The 24,654-nt window shown below is 38.1% G+C and overlaps 2 protein-coding genes across 10 annotated transcripts in view; one reads left to right on the top strand and one right to left on the bottom strand.

Annotated features, from left to right (window-relative positions):
* Mff (mitochondrial fission factor) overlaps positions 1-20,078 on the top strand; it is a 28,428-nt gene extending 8,350 nt beyond the window's left edge. For 3 of the 9 annotated variants that reach the window (XM_055616312.1, XM_055616308.1, XM_055616309.1), the window contains 7 exons: positions 3,176-3,264; positions 4,780-4,854; positions 9,618-9,776; positions 13,221-13,253; positions 14,779-14,838; positions 18,255-18,339; positions 19,267-20,078. In XM_055616312.1, the coding sequence (XP_055472287.1) occupies positions 3,176-3,264; positions 4,780-4,854; positions 9,618-9,776; positions 13,221-13,253; positions 14,779-14,838; positions 18,255-18,339; positions 19,267-19,398 (633 nt within the window). In that variant the 3' untranslated portion in view covers positions 19,399-20,078. The remainder of the gene's footprint in view (positions 1-3,175; positions 3,265-4,779; positions 4,855-9,617; positions 9,777-13,220; positions 13,254-14,778; positions 14,839-18,254; positions 18,340-19,266) is intronic. The other 6 variants (XM_055616311.1, XM_055616315.1, XM_055616310.1 and 3 more) reach the window with 6 other exon arrangements.
* A 3,161-nt stretch (positions 20,079-23,239) lies between these two features.
* The window catches only part of Tm4sf20 (transmembrane 4 L six family member 20), a 12,794-nt gene continuing 11,379 nt past the window's right edge, over positions 23,240-24,654 (bottom strand). The window contains exon 4 of the mRNA XM_055617040.1: positions 23,240-23,565. Coding sequence (XP_055473015.1) covers positions 23,286-23,565 — 280 coding nt within the window. The 3' untranslated portion in view covers positions 23,240-23,285. The remainder of the gene's footprint in view (positions 23,566-24,654) is intronic.

Here is a 24,654-nt window from a genome sequence, read left to right as displayed (position 1 = left end):
CCATCATATCCAGTCAAGTAGCAGTATTCTTTGAAAGATTAGCTCAAAAAACTACCAAAGGCTCTTGGAAAAAGTTCACTGAAGTACAAATAGGAAACAGACCCTAAAGGACATGTTATAATAGCTTTGGCTCAAATTAGCAATTCCCACTTAAGAGAAATGCCATCCATTTGGAAAGTAAACCAGAAGAGGACTGAACCCCAAATGTAGCTAGAAGTGTTAGGTGATCTAGAAGAAACAAAGTCAGTTGGTGTGTGTAAACCATAACCCAATTTTGGAAGACAAGAAAAAAAGGTATGCTTTCAGAAAGGGAACTTTTGTTGTTCAATAAGCTGTCAAGCGTCATCCTCAGGTGCTAAATCTTACATCAGTCTTGCTCAGATGTGCATCCAGAGAGCTCAAGTATCAAGAGAAATTACATCCAGCTAAACCAGCTTATCAGAAATTACACAGAGAAAGCAGTGGCCCTGGGGGCTGAAGATAATACCTAATGCTAGGAATGTTAGTCTGAAAGTTAAGGTAGCAGTCATTCAAGGCAGCAGGTGGTTATCAGTACCATATGGTGGCCCAATAGAATTGATAAAAACCACTCTGAGAATGAGAAGCAGAAGATCATAGCTGACCTGAAGTATATAACAAGCCGTTCTAATATACCCCAGAGCTTACTGATGATGAAGACTCCCAGGTACTCAGTAAATGTTCCGGTATGCCCTACAATGGCAAAAAGAAAAGAAAAAGAAAATTTATGGATGAGAACCTCATCACAGTCCAGTAGCAATTTCTTTTACTCTCTTTTTCCTTGGCCATGGAGGAAAGTTGATTGCTGGCTTGCTGTGCAAGGCTTGCTTAGCCTGCTTTCTTGTAGCCCCAGGACCAGCAGCCCAGAGTTGGCACTGCCCATGGTGACCATCAGTCAAGAAAATGCACCATAGGCCAATCTGGTGAGGCATCCTCTTCCCGAATAGCTTTAGAGTGTGTCAAGCTAGCATAAGACTAGGGCAGCATACCCTTTGAGTCATAGGCAATACCTCTTCTTGGTGAAACATTGTTCATATTTCTATCTAATAACTCTAAACATTGTCTCAGCTGTTCTCTCTGTTGTTAGTTGCTCTAAGTTCTGGAAATTGATTGGAATGGGGAGGGTGTCTAGTCCAGTTGTTCTGTCCATGCTACCTTCTACATTTCTCTTTTGCTTCACTCAAAATCCCAGAAAAAGCAAGAGTTATACCCAGACTGGGTATAATTCTGGCACTTCACAGGCTGGAGGAGGAGGACCGCAAATTCCAGGCCAACTTGGACTTCATTGTCTTAAGACAAACAAAACCTTACACAGGAGTGTGGGGCAAATGTTAACGTCTTTTTTATACAGATGTTTTTTGTTGTTGTTGTCTTTTGTCACTACTATTAACTGTGTTCTTCTTAATCTATGATTTCTATGTCACTTGAACAACCCATATTGCTCTTTTAGAATAGTAAACTACCATTTAAAAAAATGCACTTAGTTCAAGTCTAAAGAACAGTGAACATAGGTATAAAAGGACCTCTTGTCGTTTATGAATAACACATGTAACTTGGAGTTTAAATACACTATAGGAGACTATTAATGCATGTGTGCATCTCTGTCTAGTGCTGTGTGCTATATAGCTAGACACAAAATAGCTTGTGGTCCATCTTCCAGGAATTAGCCTAGAGCTAAGGAACTTTGCCTTTCCAACCCTGCCACGTGGAAAAGCTACTCCACTTTAAAGAAAGCAACCATGACTGCTACAGTCGGTAGGCAGCAAGGATGAAGCCGGGTCTCAGAAACCAACACAGTCACAGTCACTGTGTATAAATAAAATATACTTGATCATGGGGTATTTAATTTTTCATATTTTTGGGTTAACCTTAAAAGACATTTGCATGAGGCATCAGACTGATTCCTGTGTTCTCAGACAGATCCCTCCTCCTCCCCATGTTCTTCTTGTTGTTCCCGGTGCTTCATTGTTTGCCTTGGGCCCTGATTGTGTGTGCTGCGAACATAGACCTTAAATTCTATGTCTATAAAGTACTTGATGAGCTTTCCATAATAATTGTATCCTAGAAAGTTTTCTGTAGATTCAGGGAGAGGAGAGGACAGTTTTACTAACCAAGATTGGTATTTACTTGAAAAACAAGAGTAGCTTTTATTTAAAAGTAAGCAGAAACTCCTAAGTGTAGACTTAGACTTTTTAACAAACCTACTTCATTTAGGGTTCTTAAATGCCTACCTTCTGTCCAACCCCACAACACCAGGTAGGAGAGAAAGAAGGTTAGTGGAAACAGGGGCAGAGTTCTCTTTGGTACTTCCTGCTGGATAGGGATGTAATTCTTTTGAGGGCAAGACCTATCAGTCATTAGGAAATCCAGAAGTCCAGGTAACCAGCAAATCAGCAGCAGCAGGACAATCCAGCAGCAAGCAGTCCTCCTCCAGGTAGCCACATCTTCTTACTCGCTGGGCTGTTATATTTATAACCCTCAAAGTCCTCAGAATTCAACTAATTCCAGCTGACAAAGACCACACTCTGCAGGAGACACTTAACAGGGGTGGACAAACTAAAATCCCCAACTTGGAATTTTAACAAAAACATGCTTATGTATCATAAACCAAAATGTCCAGAACACCTAAGTTTATGAGCATTTTAATCAGTATGGGATCAGTGGCTGGGGCGATGGCTCCTCAGTAAAGAGTTTGCTCTGTGCACATAAGGGCCTGGTTTGGAGCCACAAGGCCCATGTGGAAAGCTGGGTACACTAGCACATACCTGTGTAGTCCCAGCCCTTGAGGAGATGAAGGCAAAAGGACCCTGTTGTCTTGCTAGCCAGCTAAACCAGGTGAATCAGTGAGTTCTGGGTTCAGTGAGAGACCCCATCAAAAAATAAGGTAGAGAGTGATTGAGGAAGAAGCCTGACATCCACCTTCAGCATGCACACCATGTGCGCACGCACACACACACACACACACACAGAGAAAGGAAAAAGAAATTAAGAACAAGTCTTTCCTGTCCATACTGCACAGGCTTTACTTCTGGGTTTGCTTTTCTTAGCTCCTTGTAGTTTTGTGAATAGCCTTGGGTGAAGTCTTTTATGTTTTTTATGCTAAATAGCTTCTAAGCTAAGAATATTTTGTTTTCTTCCTCTGTTTGTGCCTTAACAGATCCGAGCAGTTGGCAGGCTAAAAAGAGAGCGTTCTATGAGTGAAAATGCTGTTCGCCAGAATGGACAGTTGGTCAGAAATGATTCTATGTGAGTAGAGCCATAGCATTGTATCTTTATAGGCTTTTTTCTTTATTTTGTCCGTTACGTACCTTTTTCTAAATAATTTTCATAGTTTTTAAAATTGTTTCACATTGGTGGATATCACTTTATACTTGAACTTTTTATAGTCGTAAAATCTGGTTATTTTGTTTGTTGTGAGAATTTCTCCGTCCTATTTTCCTCTTGTGTCTGGTACTTAGGTAAAGTGAGAATTCTCTCCCATTCACTTTCTGGCCAGTTTTTATGAACTCATCCCTTTGTGATGTCAAACATGTTAGCTTCCCTGGAAACTCAGAAAACTTCAGATGATACATCTCCTTTGAGAGCTTACAAAAAACTAGAGCACAGTACAGTTACCATTCTTAGAGTATACCATACTAAGTTCAGACCTGGCTCTAGAGTACAAAGGTACAGCATGGGCTCTTATGGGGACAGGAGACTAATAGTCAGAGTTGAAAAAAAAACTATTTTTGTCTTTGCTTTGAAAGAAGCCTAATGAACAAACTCACTGGCATCTGTCTATCAGTGAAGTTATATCTCAAATGTAAGTTTTTGCTTGCTTTATTAAAATTCCATTCTCTTTTATGTTGGGTGCAAGGGAAAACTATGAGTGCTTTGATTGATTGGAAAGTCTCTCATGGCAGTTGCAGTTATCCTGAAGATTGCATAGGAAGAAATTGGGTTAACTGAATGTATGTCTCTTACATGAAAGATTGTCTGAAAGGCTCTACCATTTATTGCATGATTTTTAAAAAATGATTGAGTATGTTTTTCTAAGTTATCTGGTTAGCAGATGTGAACAGACCCGTGAAACTAATTTTTCTAAAATTGTTTCCAGATACAAAAATGTAAAAAGACTCCACAATGTAGTCTTATGGCTAATGTCTGTAAAACCAGCTCTACGTGTAATGTGTAGTTTGTAAGGCAGCAGAGTCTTCTAATAGGCTTCCTGCTATTTAGTTACAACCTGCTTTTAAGGTCCTTAATTGACCTTTTATATCATTAAAATTAAAATATGATTACTTCAGTATTATCACCTTTTCACAAAGTATATAGTATTGATGAATGAATTTAGATGAAGGAAAAAAATCTTCAGTTCTTAGCACAAAATATTAAGAGCAAACTAATACTTTATTTTCTTTTTTTTTAATTGCTGTCGTGATATTTAATAAAAAGATCTTGATATTAATAAAAGCTTGCCCATTCTTCTACCATTGTTAATTTTATAATTTATAATATTTCTTTTTAAAGCTTTCTGATTTTTAGATTGATTATGGTCCATTATGCATGAACCTTTGTTTGCCTCCACTCTAGTTTATTCTGCAGCTCGAGAAGTGCAGATGGGCAGAGACATGGGCCTTTGTGTTTTTAATTACTTTAAAGAGGCAATGAGGTTGATTGTTGTCATCTGTTGGCACAAACATGAACTGTGACAATAGCATCATGTAGCGTTTTCTTTGTTATAAAAGCTGAATATGTAAAAGAGCATAATTATTATTTAAGGTGGCACAGATCAGATTCTGCCCCAAGAAATAAAATTTCAAGGTTCCAGGCATCGATTTCTACACCGGAGTACACGTAAGATTTTATCTGCTCTACTTTTCCCACATAGGGATTGATAAGTTTGCAGGCTTGTGTTAGTACTAATCCGTTTATCCTGGAACTGACATGTAATCTCCTAACTCTGCTCTAGTACTTCTCTGTCAGGATTTCTCAAACTGTCACTGTATACCTTATAAAGTCAGCCTAGGAGAGCAACTAGGGACATGTTACATGATTTGCAATATAGATGAAAGGAAAATGAACTAATTTCTGCACAGAAAGACCAAACCCTTTTCCATTTTCTGTATTTTGCTTGGGTTGGTCTCTGAGTTCTCTGCAGATTACCCTTAGCAAGGCTCAGCAAATCCCACTCATGTTTTTACGTTCAAAATCTTTCCTTTTTTTTTATTTTAACCCAGGAAAAAATGGAGTCTTAAGTGTGGTTTGTCATTAAAATTGTTTTTGTTTTGTTTCCCTGTAGAAAATTATGTTTGAAGCAATCTTCTGAAATCATTAAACCCTGGCTTTCTTTAGGTCTGACTGCCTGCTCCTGCGAGTAGAACATTTTGGTAGGAAGTGTAAACACACACACAAGGCTCTAGATTCCGTACTCAGCCTGCACAAAACATGCCTGTGCAAATGAACAGTGAGCGCTGCCTCCAAACAGTAGGCAGACCACACTGATGGCCAGTGACTCTTCTCACGCTCTGACGGCTACTGTGCTTCCAGCACTCACCAAATTGCCTCAGTCGTCGGACAGCAAATTACAGTTCTCTCTGTTTAGGGTCTCAGAGAGACCGTGTGTGGCGCCCACACATTCCAGCAGAGGAAGGTAGAGCTGTGCAAACTCAAGGCCAGCCTTGTATCCAGAGCTAGTTTCAGGTGAGCCAGGATTGTATGCTGAGACATTTTCCCAGGGGAAAAAAATACATAAATGTCCCAGAGAACTGAACAGAGTTTGTGTTTCAGTAAAAATGTTTTGGGTAGGTTTTTTGTTTTTTTGTTTGTTTTTGTTTTTTTCCTGCTTTTTTCAGAGGCTAGTTCTTCAGCAAAGGCATTAATTAACCTCATAGTTTGAGAAACATCATTCCTATGAAAGCCTGTGTAGAGTTCTCCTATTTGAACTTTTCTCCTGATGTGTTGTGCTGAGTCACTGGTTTTCATTTAGGTCTGACATTGACTAGCCATTGTTACTTAACCCTTATATGTAAGAGTCTGTGAGCATGAGGTAGAGCTGTTACTAATGACATAACATGGTAAGCATGGATGCATCTTCAGAAGTCGTTAAACTTTTACTTAAAAAACTAAACTTGACATTTTTCTGTTTTATAACATTAGTAGAAGCAGTTTATTATCAAAATGCATTCTATTAAATTATGTATAAGACTGTATTTGTGTTTAAATGCCTGATCTCAGTGCCTTATGTTTTTATTTTCTACAATAGTTGATTCAGTAGAAACAAAAAAATAACTAAGTCTTGCTTAATTACTTGGTTAGTGATTGGACAAAGGTGAAAACCTAACTCCAAAATCACTCTTTCCCTCCACAGTTGATTGCAATAGCTTGTTAAAACTGTTGGAGTGTTCACATATTTTTCTTTGTTGTTTTTTAATGAAATTTATTGCTTAAAATGTATACAGGAGCACCTGAGGTTGCTAAATTATTTTCCTAATTTAGATAAAAATTACTAAGTTATTGTTTCTAATTAAGATAATTTTGTTACCTTACAGTAAAATTAATCAGCTTAAATGTAACCCTTCCTGTCCTGTTTTTGCTATGTCTAGAGAACTGCTATGTAATTGAAAAGTTAATTTTTTTACCAATCTTTGAAATATTAATGTTTTCTTTGATCAGATATCTTTAATAGTATTGATATACTTGATGTCATGATCTGGGGAGTGTAGCTCAGTAGAAAACGGACTTGCTTGGCATGTACAAGCCCCGGGGTATTATCCCTGGAACTGGGGGAAATTTTTTTAAGGTATTTTGTTTTGCAGGACTTAATTTCATCCTTTACTGTTCTACATAAACATTTCTCTTAAGGGCTAAATATCAAAATAAGTCTTGTTTATGGTGTGGTTTATTACTAAATCAGCATTTTATATACTCAGTCTTAGATATGTAGATTTTTTATATTCAATTTATTGATTTTCCTGATATTCATTAAAATTAATCATTAGGGATATAATGTGCACCTGTAGATTATTATAGAATCTAACCTTTTATTCATTCTGTCTTGAGAATTCGTTGCCATTAATCTGAAGTCAGTTTATGTATTTATGTTTGACTATTCTGTAAGACAGCCACTTCATTTCCTGTGTATGTACTTTGAGATTTTTCTTCTTTTGTTTCTTGCTTTGTCTTTTCTTCCCTCCTATTCCTTCTTCCTTTGCTTACACCTGATCACTTCAGTCAAACTAAGTACTCTACAGTGAACTATGTTGCTTACACCTGATCACTTCAGTCAAACTAAGTACTCTACAGTGAACTATGTCCTCAGCCTGCTTTTCAAATTTAAATAGTAAATAACTATTTTTTTTATATTTTAATGGACAAAATTCCAATAAACTTTATTCTAAATTTGGAATCCATCCATTGACATTGTTGCTTTGATTTAAAGTTCTAAAAATGAAAAATGTGCTTATTCTACAAATTGTTTACTTATTAATATGATGTATAAAAATGCTCATGTGAACCCTAAAATCAGAGAAACAGTGAAGATTTAAAACTTGCTTAACAGTTCCGCCAGCTTTGCTGTCAGCTTTTTAATGGTATGCATTGGATTTTCTTCCTCCCTTATTGTAGCATCAGTCTGTCTTTCCATCTTCATCAACCTGTCTGTTTCTGTGTTTCAGCCCCAAGGAGAAAAGGTGACTCTTGGCTAAGGGTTTCTCCCCTGTGAGCCTCCACCTCACCCCCCCCCCATTCCACTCCCCAGTATCTCCAGGATGCCAGCAAATAGTGACACAGAATTACGTTTACAATCCTGTCCCTGGTGACACAGCATAAACATGAGCTTACGCCTGGCTCTGGCACACCAGCGCGTCAGGTCTTCACTCTGTGTAAAAAATGTTTAAATGCAGCCTCCACACGTAGGCTCCACTCCAGCCACTCTGGGAGCTTGGTTTGTTGGCTTTTCTTGTTTTCTTTTTATCGCCCTGCTATTTTCTGGTACTTATTGTGGGGTTTGCCAAGTCCTATGGATTAGATTATACACTGACTTTTTAATATGTATGTAGGTATGTATATATAAGATTCTACATTGACTTATATGTGTATATTTGTGTGTGTATACATACACATACACACTCATTCTTCTGGAATGAAGATTTCTAGTCTCTAAATTGATATCTAAAAACTTTAGTTTGTCTTGACATCATTTGACTAAGTTTTAGAATTTTTGTATGTGACAAGATTTGGCTTAGATTTTTCTCTTCCAGGTAGTCTTTGGAAAGTACCATTTTTATATTTATTGTACCATTCTCTTTAGATCATGAAGTTACTCAAAGTTATTCATAAACTTAGAAATTTTGTTTCATTTTTGAAACTGAGGATATTAGATGACAGTAACTATCCTTTCAAAAAAATGTCCTACTTTTTAATTTTAGTTTTCAGACTAGTACATGTTAAAGGAGGAAGAGTACATAAAAGATTTTTCATGTATGCAACTGTTCATGATTCTGCTGTTTTGTTTTGTTTTTTTGAATATCGCACAAAAAATTAAGATTAGCCTTTGTGGTTCATACCTTTAATTCCCAGAGGCTGGTAGGTCCCTGTGAGTGTGAGGCCAGCCTGGACCACATAGTTTCTGGCCAGCCAGGGTTACCTAATGAGACCCTGTCTCAGAAAAGAAAAAAAAAATTAAGAACAAGATTTGTCTCATATGCTTTGTACCTGGAAACTACTAAACCCTCATGGTAGTCATGGTCTTCTCTGTAAAAAGAACAAGCCTCAAGTCCATGTGTTAGTCAAATGCCTCATGCTTCAATATTAAACAGCTCTCTGAAGATGCCAACACAAATATTAAGAATTTAGGTCAGAACTATACAAATAGCTTTATCTAAATGTGATCAGTGTACTAAAAGAAATTGTGAATCTCAGCTATTGGCATGAAGGAATAATTTGATTTTTGTCACTGAATAGTCACTCATCTGCCATTGTGCTAACTTAAGTGTCTTTGTCTTCCTTCCTGGGAAGTTTTTATTTTAGAAATTCAGCTAATTAAATTAAACAATCAAAATGCAACTACAGTTTCTGAGGTTTTCACTCATCATTTAATTATTTCCCGTTATAAACTCAGCTCACGTCGTTGTCTTTGTGAAGTATTTGAAGTGGTGTCTTTATGGAATCTTGCTGGATTCATGCGTTTAGATGTTGATATTTACATAACAATTCTGTGTCCCGCTCTCTGTCATCCGTAAGTCATGTGCAGTGTTGATTTTTAGGTCTTGGCTTTCCTGAATTGCGTATATGTATGTCACTGAATAAGCAATGCCTCCTTTCTCCATGCCAAGCCCTGAGCACACTCATCACTGGATCGGTTCCTTCCAGGTTGTTCCTTCTGCTTAGACACTCACAATCTCAAACCTGCAAGTGTTGCATCACAGCTGCTTTTTTTAGCTGCTTTGTAAAAGCAATTCAGAATGTTTTTTAAAAACCTTCTGTTCGACTGTTCTCTTGGGTAGTTGAGGGTGGGAAATGTGGGCAAAAAAACCAAAAAGATTAAAAACTGCTCCGGTGAAGTTTTATGAAAATCTGACTTGAGTTTTTCTCTTCATTTGCTGTGCCTATGTGAACAGTGTGACACCGTCGCCACCACAGGCTCGGGTCTGTCCTCCCCATATGCTACCAGAAGATGGAGCTAATCTTTCCTCTGCCCGCGGCATTTTGTCACTTATCCAGTCTTCCACTCGTAGGGCTTACCAGCAGATCTTGGATGTGCTGGATGAAAACCGCAGGTGATTTGTTGGCAGTGGCCTTGCCACTTTGTTGCATATGTTTTGGCTTCTTATTTAGTGGACTGTGGTGTTGTCTTTTTTGTTTGCTCCTTTTAGTCTCTAAGTTGCAATGGTTTGAAATGGCTTGCTTGCTTTCTTTTAATTTGAAATTATTGTCCAAAATTCACATTTCGCAAGATTCCATTAGCTTCCTCAGTTGTGGAAGATCCTTGGTTCTGTACGTAGGAAATGTAACAACTGTTTTCAAAGGCCTTCCTGACCTGTTGAAGTGCTTGGCTCCACTTAGAAATACTGTCACGGGACTGTTGGACTGAGTGTGGCATCTGGGATACGAGTTGTCATCAGTCTTTTGATTTAATTACCTATACTAGTGATAGGAGTGAAGTAATAAAGCAGGAAGGAGAGGTTGCAGTAGCTCCCCATGGACTTTTCTGTTAGCTGTGGATTCTAAACCCATACTAGAAATTCTATTTCTAAGTGCTATTACCATTTTTAGATGATGCTGATATTTTTTCAGTATATTCATAGATAATACCTCACTTTTGAGCATCTCCCAGTAATATCGTTAGATTTATACTTCAGCTTGTTTAAACAAGTAATTTTTTCCAATCATTTAAAATACTTTTGCTCTTTGCTTCATTACCTTACCTTATCTTTTAAAAAGACCGAAGTCTGGGAGTTTCGTTGGCATCCTGTGGGAAAGTCAGACAAGCTTCACTCCATCTCTAAACATTGGTCTGGTGCTTTGAACGTCAGTGTTTGAAATTTTGTTTTCATTTTGTTATACTGTTAATGTTTGCATTTTTGAAGGAATCCCAATAAATTAAGCCTTAATTTCTTAACTTGGTGTCTCTTGCTTGCTCAGAACAATTTTGTTCTTGCTGCACCTTTAGTCCTTGCAGACCCAGCTCTTCACTTGCGCCACGAGTGTCTGGACTACTCATGTTGTTGAATTCACGGCCTTCTCTGTAGCCGTAGGTTAACGCAATGGTGTGCATTTGGGCCATAGACCGTCACACTGTATTGAGAAAAAGAGCCATGTCTGTGTAAATACAGATATACATTTATGGTTATGGTTTGTTTCTTTTTCTCCATGTGCTTAGAGGCCCTTTTTTGCTCTCTGAAGCTTCATGGATGCTGGCTGTTTGGAAGCGATAAACAGCAGCAGGTTTCAGATGAAATGGTGTATATTAGGGAATCTCAGATTCTTTCTTGATTCCTTCACTAAACAGCTAGCCGCGTGCTAGCCCTAAGCATATCAATGTGTCTCTTCTCTGGCCTCCTTTTCCTCATCTGTTAAGATGAGAAGGGATTGTACTTGGCTGATTAGACTCTTTTGTGACAAGTCTTCTGCCCGTCACTATTGTTTAAACTATGGGGCTGATGCTTCAGGTCGTCCCTGGTGTGGTTGGAGAGCTTGGAGGTAATGAACAGAAGGCCCTGACCTCAGGAGCTAAAATCGGTAAAGGCTGTTTTCACCTTTCTCTTTCAAACATTTTTTTTCCACCAGATATCTTCTTCAACTTTTTTGTTACGGTAGCTCCTTAGGAGACATCGTATTCATGGGTCAGAATTTGTCATGTCAGATACTATTGTAGTGAAAACATCCTTTGTAGGTGTCCTCACTAGATGACAGAGTTACAGTCCATTGTTCTGATCCCACCTCCTGACAGCACATCCACAGCTCAATACAGTGATAAGGAACTTGAAGAAGTATGAATTTTTTTTTTCCTCTATGGCAGGAAAAAATTTACCTAAAGCTCAAGCATTCAAAATCTGAAATCTTACCAGTGTAAAATTTGTATGCTTTTACTGTGAAAATTTATTTGGGACACTAAGTGAATTTTTTTTTTTACATTATAATATTTTAATGATGTCCTATTTATCATATCAACCCAAATATTCTGAAATTGAAGAAAGCTGTGTGTGGTGGCTCACACCTTAATCCTAATACTGGGGCGTCTGAGGCAGGAGAATTGCCCTGAGCTCAGGGCCAACCTGGGGTGTAGAGTGGAACTTTGAATCAAAAAGCAAAAAAGACCAGGGTGTGGTGGCACATGCCTTTAATCCCAGCAGCACTCGGGACAAAGAGGCACAAAAGTCTCTGAGTTCCAGGCCACCAGGGCTGCATTGTTTCTAGCTGTTTCACGATTTAGCGCCTCAGATTCGGAGAGTGAGTTTCTCCTCAGTCTTGCCAGTGCTTCATTACAGAAAGGGTTTTGATTTCTGCTTTTGTCTTTTATTTGTACAAAGTTTAATCAGAATTTTAAATGCCAAACCAGTTTTTGTTTTTAAAAAACGGGAAAATGTTTGAAGAGTTTGGGCTGATTTTTCAAAGAAATTGGAATGTGAAATTTGGATAATGTTCTTGCATGATTATAAAATGATACACTTGCTTGTACAGTTTTCAGCTCTTTTATGTTCCTTGCTGTTCATCTTTTTTCTTTTCTGTTTTATTGCTCTTGGCTATCATGCTAATACAGTATCTTTGCACTTGGGGACTGCATATTAAATATAGCGAATTTAAACTGGAAGTATTTGTCAGAAAAAGCAAGAGCTTTCAGTTTGTTTTTACTGTAAAACGGTGGAGATTCATAGTCTCTCAGCATAAGAACTACATCAAGTGGCACTGTCCCTCTACTGGATTTTCTGCTTCTCTGTGAGCTTGGGTGTAGGTAACCTACACAGAGTCAAGCATGAGAGCCAAGTGAATTTCTTTGTTTGTCACAGAGTTCACGCACACGAGTTAGTGCTACAGGTTTAGGAACCTGCCCATACATCAGGAAGGAGGAGGATCAGGTGTTCTTTGCTCTGTTGGCAGCCATAAAGCTGTTGAGATTTGTCCTTTGCTGGGCAGAAATTGCCCATCTCGTCTATATTTGTTAGAGCTGCGCATCTCATTCACAGTGTAAAACTAACACCTTCTGGAGAAACTTAGTCTCTTATATGTAAATCATTATTTAAGCATTAATATATGAGTTGTGCATAAGCTTTATGGGAAGGCTCGATTATTTTTAGGTTTTGGGGTTTTTGAATGACTGGAATAGAAACCAGTGTATGAATGATTTATATTTTTGGCAAGTATCAGAAAATATGTAACCTGGAAGATTACAGTTCATACAGTATTTGTTATAACTTTTCTTTTTAAAAATGTTTAGTTTTGGTCCTCCAGCCTGTTTAATTACAATAATTTTGTAGAAAAGAAATGTGTTCTCTTAATTTAGACCATTTTACTTACTCAAAAATGTCAGTATACAAATCACTACAAAAATTTGGTAGCCTTAGATTTCCTTCCCTTTTGCCACTCTAATTACAAAATACATTATTGAAGTATTTCTTTAACATTAAATCATTCTTATGGTAGAAACTGGTGCTTGAATGAAGTTTCTAATTTTGCCAAATACATGTCTAATTTACTTTTATATTATATGTATCAATTGCCAGTGTGAGAAGACAAAATGAGATACGTTGTGAAAGGTAACTGTATTGTTTTCTCGCTCTGCATTTGTAAACGGGAAATCTCTGTGGTGGAATATGCTCAGTATGGCAGATCAGTGTGGCCATATTAACACACATGTTTTTAAAGACTTTAGGAAGCACACAAGAGTGGCTTCATTTCAGTAGCCATTCTCATATTTTTATAACTTAAATTACTACAGGACATTGCTTTCCTTATTTCACAAACTAGAAGTTAGTAAGACTTCAAAATAAATGTACGATTCATCAGTATTCTATAGCAAGCAAAACGAGCCAAGCCTGTCTCTCCTCCCTCTTAATCCCTTGTATTCTGAGCTCCAAGAGTATCTATACTTTAGTCACTTGAGGGCATGTAGAAACTCAACGTTAAATTCTTCCTGTGTAAACTGGGTTGTTTTTGTTTTGTTTTTTAAGTCATTTAGAGGGCTAGCATTGCAGATCAGCTGAACTGTCTGTTTGATTAGCATTGATGAGGGCCCAGCTCTGATCCGGAGCACCACAGGAAGTAGGGTGTGGTGGCAGGGGGATCTGAAGTTCTGAAGTCGTCCTCAGCACCACAGAACTTGGGGCCAAATTTTGCTAAATGCAACCTTGTGTCAAAAGAAAGAAGGAAAAAATTAAAAGCGGGGAAGAAAATAGTAGTTTATATTCTACATCTGTAACAACGTTAGAAAAAGCTAGAAATGTGCTTCTAAACCCTATAATGATTGTCATACTTAAGTTGAGGCAAACCTGATTAGTTACTTAGAAAATATCCCATATTTCTGACTATTAAACATTATTATTTTAAAGGCAGTTAACTGGTGGAGATTTAGTTTCTTTATTTTAGCAAATTTAATTGGAAAGGTTCACAACTTAACCAGGTTAGAACTAATTGTCCTCTCCCACCAACGCTTGTGTTGAAAGTAAATGACGAGCCCCACAAAGTTTTCCGTGCACACTGATCCTTATGCAGCAGCCCTGTATGTCACTGGTGGTTGTCTCGGGCTCAGAGCCGCTCACATACTGATGGCACTTGGGTATTCTCCCTATGCTTTCTCAGCTGTCTTGACCCTGCTCAGTGTGAGAACGAGAACAGCTGCATTAAGACAGAGTGCTTATCTGACCCATCAGAATTAATGAAGCAAGAGGGAAGGAATTGTGGGCAGAGGGTATTTCTCTCAGTTTCTAGTTTATATTTACGAGCAGCCATGATCATGCAGGCGCTAACAGGTCCTTGATAGGGTTTTGCTTTTTTCAGTTGGAAAGAGAAATTACACTTTTTAAACAGCACCATAGAGGATTTGTTGGTGCTATTTTGTCATATTTTTGTCTTTTTTGATTATGAAGGGTTAAATTATGAAATCATTTAAAATGGGGAGGACACATGAAACAAGGATTTTCAAATCATTTGAGGAATATTATATTGTACTGAAGCATACAATATAATCCTATCTGACATTTGTCTTTTTTTTTTTTTTTCTTTATTTTCGTACTTCTCTGTTTCCTGATTCTGTCTTGTGTCTTCTGCAAAAACCTGCCCTAGACCTGTGTTGCGTGGTGGGTCAGCTGCCGCCACTTCTAATCCTCATCATGACAACGTCAGGTAACTTGGAGACTTTGTGATTACCAAAGGACACAGATTTGATGGAGCTTGTATTGTGCAGGACATCATAATGCATGCTGTAGCCATGATTGTTCACATTTATACAGCTTAGGCCTCTGCAGCTTTCTCTTAGGAGAAATTCTGTGTTTTGCTAAGAACAGGGTGAGAATATTATATAATTAATTATATATGTAATTATATATTATAAAGTTATTCTTGGCTATGGTGGTACATGCCTTTAATCCCATCACTCAAGAGGCAGAGGCAGGTGGATCTGTATAATTTTGAGGCCAGCCTGATCCTACATAGTGAGTTCTAGGCCAGCCAGAGCTAGGTAGAGTGACCCTGTCTCAGTATCCCTCCTCCCAAAATTATGGCATGGTGTGAAAAGAATATACAGTATACTCTGTAGCAGTATTTTAGTAGCTTTATAAGGGATCATGCTAAAGCAGAGAAAAGATTTAATCATAAATTTTATGTACACTAACTTTCATTATCTGTTGATTTGAGCCTTTGTCTCCTGTATTTGCCCCTTTTATACCATCAGATATGCTTAGCCCAAGTCATATGCAAAGACAAGGAATAGCAGGTACAAGTGTGCTCTTGGGGGCGGGCCAAAACCATCAGGTAGTTCCCCATCTTCTGCAGACACATCGCTAATCAGATGCTGTCACTCTAATTTTCCAAGCCAGTTTTAAGTAGAATTGTGTTAACTGTTACAGTAGGTTTAAAACTGGCAGCATTGTTTCTCTTCTTTAGAAGAGGCAGACACCTTCCAAGCAAGAGAAAAGGGAACCATCCATTTCTTGTTAATCTCATCCATGCTGCATTGGTGGTCCCTAACCACTGTGCTCACTCATTTCTTTTGCACTTAATTTAGTCCACACTAGTTTCCCCTGGTAGCTTTTTATTAGTTTTTAATCTCTTTAACTTTCTGTGAAGGAGTTTTCAGTGAGTGGTATAACAGCATTTGTTAGAGTTTTTAGTTCTGAAAGATACAGTTTTAGATTAAAATTATTTAATACTTTTTTGTTTTAAATTAACAGTGAAATCTTGGTATGTACTTATGTTTTTTACAAATGCAGATTATTTTAGATTTCTAAAACTCTGGTTGATTCAGTATGTAAATGGTAATTTTTTTTCATGTAGACTTTATTTTTGTTGTTGTTGAGGCTAGTTCTCTTTGTGTGTGTATTGGTGTGTATGAGCATCCCTGTTCCTTTGTGTATGGCGAAGTGTGGTTGCGTGTGTGAGTGCGAATACATATACACAGAGAGCCAAAGATCAGCCCTGGAGTCATTCCTCAAGTATTAGCCTCCTTGGTTTTTGAGACAGACAGAGGCTCTCACTTTGCTTGGAACTTGCTGATTGGGCTAAGTCCGCTTGTCAGCAAGCCACAGGGACCCTGCCTCTGCCTCCCCAGCACTGAGATTACAAGAATGCTCCACCATGCCCAGCTTTTTTATTTTTAACATGGATTCTAGGGATCAAACTTAGGTTCTCAGCTTTGGACAGTAAGCATTTTCTGGCTGAGTATCACCCCAGCCTTCCATTTACTGTTGAGGCAGTTGCTGGTATTCTTGGATAACTCCTCCCTTCAGTTAGTCACCTCATGTGTGGCCTTGGGGTAGTAGAAAATTTTTATTATTTTGAGGATAAGACAGAGGGAAAAATATCTTTGATCCATATTTTTTCCCACTAATCATTTAGTAATTTGGGGGGCAGGCTGTATTATTATGGTTCTAAGAACAGACCCAGGGACATACACAGGCAAATGTTCTTCTATTGAGCCACACCCCTAATTCCAATAGTTCTTAGCATTTATAAGAGTAATTTGCTCAGTTTACAAACAGTTCCAACATCTACTTATGAACTAAGTTTATTTCTCTTCATCAAGTTTATTTATTTTGAGTATTTTAGGACACATTGTTTCTAAGAGAAAAGGTGTGGTTAGTGTAAACCATTTGACCTTAGACATAATGGAAACTGCAAGTAAGAGATTGCTGTGGATTATCTACAATGGATACATGCCATCTATTATTTAAATTCTTCTTGGCGTGCTTTATTAAAGTGATTTGGAGTTGTTTTAACAACTAACACAATAGAGATTTGTGAATAGACATAAGCTCCTTCATATCCCTTTATATGAGGTTATATAGTTTTTCTGATGGAGAGTTGCTGGGAATATGAGAGTAATGATCGATGTTCCAACTCTATGTAGCTTACATAAGAGTAACTTTTAATTTTACTTGTATTCCACTCATGTAGAAAGGTTATGTCATTTCATGAAATAACTATAAAGTAGATATACATGTGAATAAATTGCACTGTGTATAAAATATAACTCAGTAAAAGTGTTCATTAAAATGATTTTTAAAATGTAGAAACCTGGTGCTAGAGAGTTAGTTTGACATGTTAAGAGTGCTTGCTGCTCTTCCAGAGTTCTCAAGTTCAGCTCCCAGCACCATGTGGGCAGCTTAGTCACCACCAGTAACTCCAGCTCCAGGGGATCCAGAGCCCTCTCCTGGGCCTCCTTATGTACACATGTGGAGTACTCTCAGATACACACACACCACGTTTCAGATTCTTTTCTTACAAATGTAGAAACCTAGACACATGGAAGAAATGGCATTTCGATGTACTTATTTTTTAAGTTTTTATTTTAAAATTTTAGGCCTATAGGCAGGCTTGATGGCATATGCTTGTAATCCTAAGGGAGGAAGGTGAGGCAGGAGGATCAGGAGTAGATGGCCATCCCCTACCATATAGCAAGTTTGAGACCAGTCATCTGAGACTCCATCTCTAAAATGCCACTGTATCCCCAAGTTGAGTGCATTCTGACAAAAAGTAGTCTAATGTTCCTTTTCTGCATCGTCCTGGTGGTTTTCCAGCATCATTGCTTTATATGCAGCTCCTTGTTGGTTTATTATCGAGACAGTTCTGTAACTGAGTGTTGTAGCAAGAGATTTAGAAGATTATATGTTCATGTTTGTGGGAGAATGTAATAGTAACTGCAAGTCAGAAGTAAATTGAAATAGCAAAGAAAGGCAGGCGGAGGTGAAAGAGTAATACATGATCAGTGTTCTGTTTGCAGTTTACATTGCACTCTCTGCCATTGAGTATGTCTGCAGAGTGACATGTGGACATGGTTCAGATGATTCCTGGCTCAGGTCCTTTCAGACAGGGACCCTTTCTGTAACATTGCTGTGTTTTCTGGCTTGGAAAAAAGAATCTAGCCGGTGTTTTTCCTCCTTTTTCCCAGCATCACAAATGGTCATCTTAAGCTGCTTTAACTTACTTGAGTCAGTTCAAATGGAGAATGCTTATTCCATTGTTAGGCGTGAGTAGTGTGCAACACAGTGCTCTTGGCAAGCGCTCTCAGCTTTTAACTTGTGTTTCAATATCTTAACTGCTAGGTATGGCATTTCAAACATAGATGCGGCCATTGAAGGAGCATCAGATGACGTGACTGTGGTTGACGCAGCTTCATTAAGACGTCAGGTAATTACTGCCCCCAGTAAAATGTAGTTTAAAGCTATCTTTATGAAATATTTCAGAGGAATAGTTGGCATAATTTTATTTTTTTATCCTATGGATCCCATGAATTCAGATTATCTAGTAAACTGTAATTGACTTTCAGATTTATTAAAGATTTGTTAAATCACCATTCAAATATTTTTTATCAACATAAAACATTGCTACCAAAATGATTAATCTGGCTAGCATCAAAGAATCTTAATGTATTTACAAACCAGTCTATTCCTATATTGTGTGTTTTGTGTGTTTAGCTTTTGATACATGGACAGTCATTTTGGGGACAATTTTTACTATATGTAATTTCTTCTTTTTGGAAAACACTGCTTTGAATTTTTGCACTGCCTCTCCATACATAATTTATCACCCTACCATAAGCCCAGTGTGTAGAGTTCATGTGCTTATTTTTAACATGCTTTCCTGCTGTTAAGGCATATTTGGTGTTCTCCTTATGTCTGCCAAATATATACTGAAGGTCTGAGTGGCATATCAGAGGGCTCACTATAGTAGGTAATTGGGGGCTGTCTGGGTCTCAGCGTGGACTGAGAACACAGTTATTCGAGTCCAAGGCTGTACAACTGGTGCTCAGCTAGGAGGCACAAAGAGGAGAAGGCGTCCTGTGCTCCTCCTGGGGTAGCGCCGCCTGCCACACTAATGCAGCAAGTGTCCTTGCACTCTCCCTAACTCAGAGTTACAGAGTGCAAGTGAATAAGCATGTTTAAGTCGGTTTTACCGTTGTGGATAGTATTTTGTTTTCTATTTATCGCTCTGTTTGTTGCGATACAAATGGAACTTCCAGTGTAATAATTTCTTTGACAAGTTAATATATTTTTAAAAATCTGATTGCTGCATGCATTAGTACTATTTTGTATTTAATGTTTGTCCTTCATTTAGATAATCAAATTAAATAGACGTCTACAACTTCTGGAAGAGGAGAATAAAGAACGTGCTAAAAGAGAAATGGTCATGTATTCAATTACGGTAGCATTCTGGCTGCTTAATAGCTGGCTGTGGTTTCGACGCTAGAGGTAACCTCAGCATTCACATATATTGTCTCAACACCTGGAAATATAAAGGATTTGCAAACTTCACTGTTTCTGTCTTTGCATTGTATGCCGTTTTTCTAGTCCAAGCCCTGAAAATGTATTTCTTCCAGAAAGCAGGCGAGGACCTGTGTCTGTAAAGGCCTGTTGGTTGCTGGTCTGCGTTCAGCCCGTTCTGCAGTGGCACCTACTCACTTTCCTTCTGCATGTTTTGTAAATAGGCTCCAGGTTTGTTTGTTTGTTTTTAAAGAAAATGAGTTTTTGGCCTCATCAGTCTGTAAGCTAATTCTCTAAACAGAAATGACAGTCATAAAGCGTGAGTTTAGAAACTATCTGTAAAAGTGTTTCGTTCTGTTTCTCAGATGATTAAACAGTATCTTTGATAGATGCTTTTTGTATCTGCATCTCAACATTAATGCTTTTGAAGTCATAGTCTGGTGCAGGACTTAAGAAAAATCAAACCACCTAACTCTTCTTGATCACCTGTACAGATGGAGTTTAAAAACTCCCAGCAATTGAGCAGTTTATCTGTGTGCAATATGTTGTTCTGACTTTCATCTTAGTTTTCTATAAAGTATGTTTTTACCAAGTCCATGTGTGAATGATTTAAAAACCTAAAAAACAAGGTATAAATGTAGTGTACTTAATAAACTGTCAACCAAAGCAATGTCTATGGGAAAATTTATTTCATCATATGAATGTCTTTACTGAGTCTTTCTGTCCTAGGAGCAGGTAGTGCATTAGTGGCCTCTGGGTCACAAGAGCCTCCTGGGTTTCTCAGATCTCCACCCCAGGGCAGGGCTGGCTGGCACTGTGAATGGTTTGCTAATTTATTATATCTATGAGAGTGATTCAGGTTTATTTTAAAACACAAAAACCTTTATAAAAGTACGTATCCTGTTTTTTACTGTAATATTTGCTTGTTAAATACACTAAATCTCATCAAACTAACCATGAGTAAAGCTAAGTTTTAGGAGCCTTTACTATTCAAAAGTATTTTTTTCAAGAGCAGGTAGAATTCAGCTAGGTACAACATCGTTGCACATTATGAGTTATCTTTTGACAAAGAGTCTGAGGGAAGTCCTAAGATTCAGGTAGATTTCACATTGCTGTTCTTGCTTCTCCATTAATCCAGGAGGAGGGTTCTTTCTTGCTCTTAGATTATGTGGCTTTGACAAATTAAATGTATAACTTCTTTTGCTGAGCAGGCATAGAAAAGATTACACAAAAGGACTGGTGGAAGTAAAAGGAGCTGCTGGGAGATTCGTACAGAAGTTGTCATTTTTCCTGATTGCGAAGACCTGAACATTCTTAGATAGAATGTCCTACATTGGTTAAGCAAAATATGCTAATTACAGGGGTAGCGGCAGGGCATAGGAATGGGTATTAGGAACAAATCCAATCCTAGTCAGGATAATTAGGAAATTCTTTGTAGATACTTAAGCAGAGATGGATTGAAATTTCAATAAGCAGAGAACAAAAAAAGAATCTGGGACCTGGATGACCAAAGATACTGTTAGGGCTCATGAACATCAAAAAAAAAAAAAAAAACAAACCTAAGAATAGCAGATATTATCACACTACTTCTGACATTTGCCTTTCTTTTTCTGGAAATATTTTCTAAGCATTTTCTGTTTTAAGGAATTGACAGATGAAGGGCAGCGGTGTGGGAATGAATAAAGCACATTAAATAATGAGGACTGCAAACTGGCGTGGCTTAACAGATGAAGATGGTATGGACAGTCCATGGGGCTGGACTTTGAAGAAGAGAACTGACTCGTGGAAGTTGTCTTCTGACTTCCACAAGCACTGTGGTGGCTCACACATATCCACACACATCATTAGCAAGGAACATTGGAAGCCAGGCAGTGGTGGAGCACACCTATAATCCCACCACTGGGGAGGCAGAGGCAGGCAGAGCTCTGAAATTGAGGCCAGCCTGGTCTACAGAGCTAGTCCAGGACAGCCAAGGCTACTCAGAAGAAACCCAGTCTTGAGAAAACCACCCCCCCCCCCAAAAAAAAAAAAAAAAAAAAAAAAAAGAGGACAGGAAGAAAGAAACATTGGATGTTACAGATGGCTGATTTCAGTGTTGGGTGGGAAAGATGCATGTTCCCATGTACACAGACAAGCGTGTGCTAGTTTGGATAACAGATCAAATATTGAATGCAGATTGAATAACAGGTGCAAATATTGAACAGATCAAATATTCAAAAGATAACGTCAGGTGACCTGTGGGTTTTAGGTGTTCAATTTGTAGCATCAGTTTCCATAAGACCAAAGAGCATAGAAATAACCTGCCAGCTGTTTCCACAAATGGTGTTAACTATCAAAAGGTCATTCTTTTTGAACTTAAGTCTTTTTTTTTTTTTAACTGATGTGGAGCAGAAACATAGACTCATGTCACCTCTTTCCAGGGCGATGAGAAAAGTCAAAGTTGTCTCTCAGATTTCGTTTGTCCTTAAGCTAAGTCTTGAGTGTTAATGGTTGTATGGGGACGGGGTGGTTTAGGGAAAATGTGATGGTGCAATTTGGGCTAGAAAAAAGGCTTTCAGACGCTTGATGTCATTTATTTGGACAGTTATAATTGGTATTGCATTTACCTTAAAGAGTTTTGTTGTCGTTTTGTTTTTAAGATTTAAAATTTTTATGTGTCTGAGTGTTTTGCCTGCCATGTAAGTGAGTGCCTATGAGCCTGGTGCCCAGAGAGGCCAGAATAGGGTACTGGATCCCCTGAGATTTGGATTAAAGACAGTTGGAAGTGACCATGTACACCCTGGGAAGTGACCCCAAGTCCCCTGCAAGAGCAGCAAGTGTTCTTAAATACCGAGACATCTGTCCAGAGTTCATCAAAAGACACCTCTTCAGATTTATTTACTTGTATTTGTGTGTGCACAGTTGCCCTGGAGTCTAGAAAAGTGTGCTGGCTCCCGGGAAACTGGAGTCACAGGCTACTGTGGGTGCTGGGAACAGTGAGTGCTTACCCAAAGAGGCATCACTCCAGCCCACTTTGTAAGTCATAAGCCCAGTAAAATTGAGAAAAAAAATTTGAAATCAGTTGCAGGATGGAAAACATTCAGAAATCTATAATTTTTAGTTTTCTCTGTTTCATAATATTTTAATACAATTTAAAGATCAGCATAAATAGAAACCAGCTTTTAAATGGCTGATTGTTTTCAAGACATTACTGTAAATCATGAAAAGATACAAACATAAGAAAATATAGTAAAATGAAGTGTCATGGGCCTGTCACCTAAATACAGCATTTTTCTGTCACTTCAGATTTTGGGGTAAAGTATTTTAAAAACAGGGCCTTCTCTCTTAAATATATAATACATATTTCTTAACACTAAGACCATCAAAGTATCATCAGGTCTAACAATTGTTTTTCAACACACACAGGAAAAACAGAAATAAAAAAGCTTCTCTATACTTCTTCCCAGTATCAACCACTTTTTTTTTTTCCCAAGTGAGGTGTACTGCATGTACACTATGCTTTATATGTGAAAGGTTCGTTTGTTGTTTTTGTTTTCAACAGAGGAGTTTCTCTGTGTAGCTCTGGCTGTCCTGGAACTTGCTTTACAGACCAGGCTGGCCCTGAACTCAGCGATCCACCAGCCTCTGCCTCCCGACTGCTGGGATTACTGATCTGTGCCACCATCACCCAGCTTGATTAGTTGCCCTTTTTTTTTTTTTTCTTTTTTTTAAAGTTGCTTCAGAGATGATTCCAAAAACAACTTTTTGCACTAAGTTGTTTGTACTGGAACTCAGTGTTCCAGAAGTTGCTTCATTATTGAAGTCACAAAAGCATATATGAAATGCAATTTTCAAATTATTCAAAGTACTGATACTAGTTTATTACCCTTTCTACTATACAACTTGATTCCTTCGCCTAGAGACACCACACAGACAGCCAAGGAAACCAATGAGTATCTGACTGAGCCCAAACAGGAGCTCGAGGATTCCAACGAGCAGGAGACTCAGGAATACTGAGAAGTGGAAAATCCTGTGTCTGTCTTCTTCAGAGCCGGAGTTGGGTGGTCTCCAGTTATTCCCAAGGTCATTGATGGTGGTGGTCTTTAACCCGGTGGGAGAAACACAAGTGTCATTGAAGAACCATAGCAAGTTGAAGGATTCAGGATCAAAGTTACTGGGGGGAGAAGAGAAGGGTTAAATATGCCTACTAACAAAATAAAAGTCCCAGCACAGTAAAACTCAACAGAACCCATAGTTAAGATCCAGTTTTCTGAGCACATATGCATGGCCCTAATACTTAAAGTCCTTACACATCACATATTGTATTGTTCTCCATAGAACACCTGATCTTAAGATGAACCATGTAAGACCAGTGCACTCTCATGTTAGGAAGAAAATAAACAACGAGAGTGTCAGGGGTGGGAACCTGTCCATGCAGCCTTTCCACTTGTCAAAGGCAGGAGAGCAAACACAGCTCAGTTTTCCACATAGATCTGCTCTGAGGCTAGATGGATGGTTTTTACTCATGACATTTAAAATGACTTATCAAAGTGATATATGCCTTTTATCACCTAAAACAAGAAGCCTTTTCAGTCCTCACACATCTATCTCGAGGTGATCTTTTTTTCTTTTTTTTGGTTTATCAGAATAAAATGGACTACTCTTAGGGAGTACACATTTCTGGATCCCAACAGCTGACTTTGGACCGGAGAAAATAACAGTATTTGCAGCATATGGACATGATGCCATGGATTTGCCTGGACCACGGGATTGCCCTATTGTATTGGCCTCCCGGATGTCTGAGTGATGCTGTCCTCACAACTAGCCTTGTGCCCACCACATCTGTGGGCCGTTGTCATTGCTTGAGGGTTAAATGTGTGCAGTAGCAGTGGTTGGAAGGTCACGTTTCCTTACTATTAAAGGAAAAGGATTTCTCTGAGTTTTGATTAGTTCACAGTAAAAACTGCTATGCAGATTTTGAGAGGTTTTTTTTTTTTTTTTTTTTTGTCTAAGTAATGGGGAAAAACAGTTGTTTAGTAATAAAAGTTAAATCTGGTGGTTTTCCCAAACTGAATGGCAAATTAAAGATAGCTAATGAACTATGTTGTCTTTCTGATTTTGAAAATTATGCCTAAATTCACGCATAGAATTGTCTCAATGGACCATTTATATGTAACTTCCAATGTTACTACATGACTTAAATGTTTTTATTCCTGTATATATATATATATATATATATATATATATATATATATATATATAT

The sequence above is a fragment of the Psammomys obesus genome, unplaced genomic scaffold, assembly GCF_907164565.1.
Source record: "Psammomys obesus unplaced genomic scaffold, mPsaObe1.curated_primary_1811, whole genome shotgun sequence".
Taxonomy (NCBI): Eukaryota; Metazoa; Chordata; class Mammalia; order Rodentia; family Muridae; genus Psammomys; species Psammomys obesus.
Note: the sequence above shows the minus strand (reverse complement) of the source record. Positions and strands in the feature narration are given on the sequence as shown.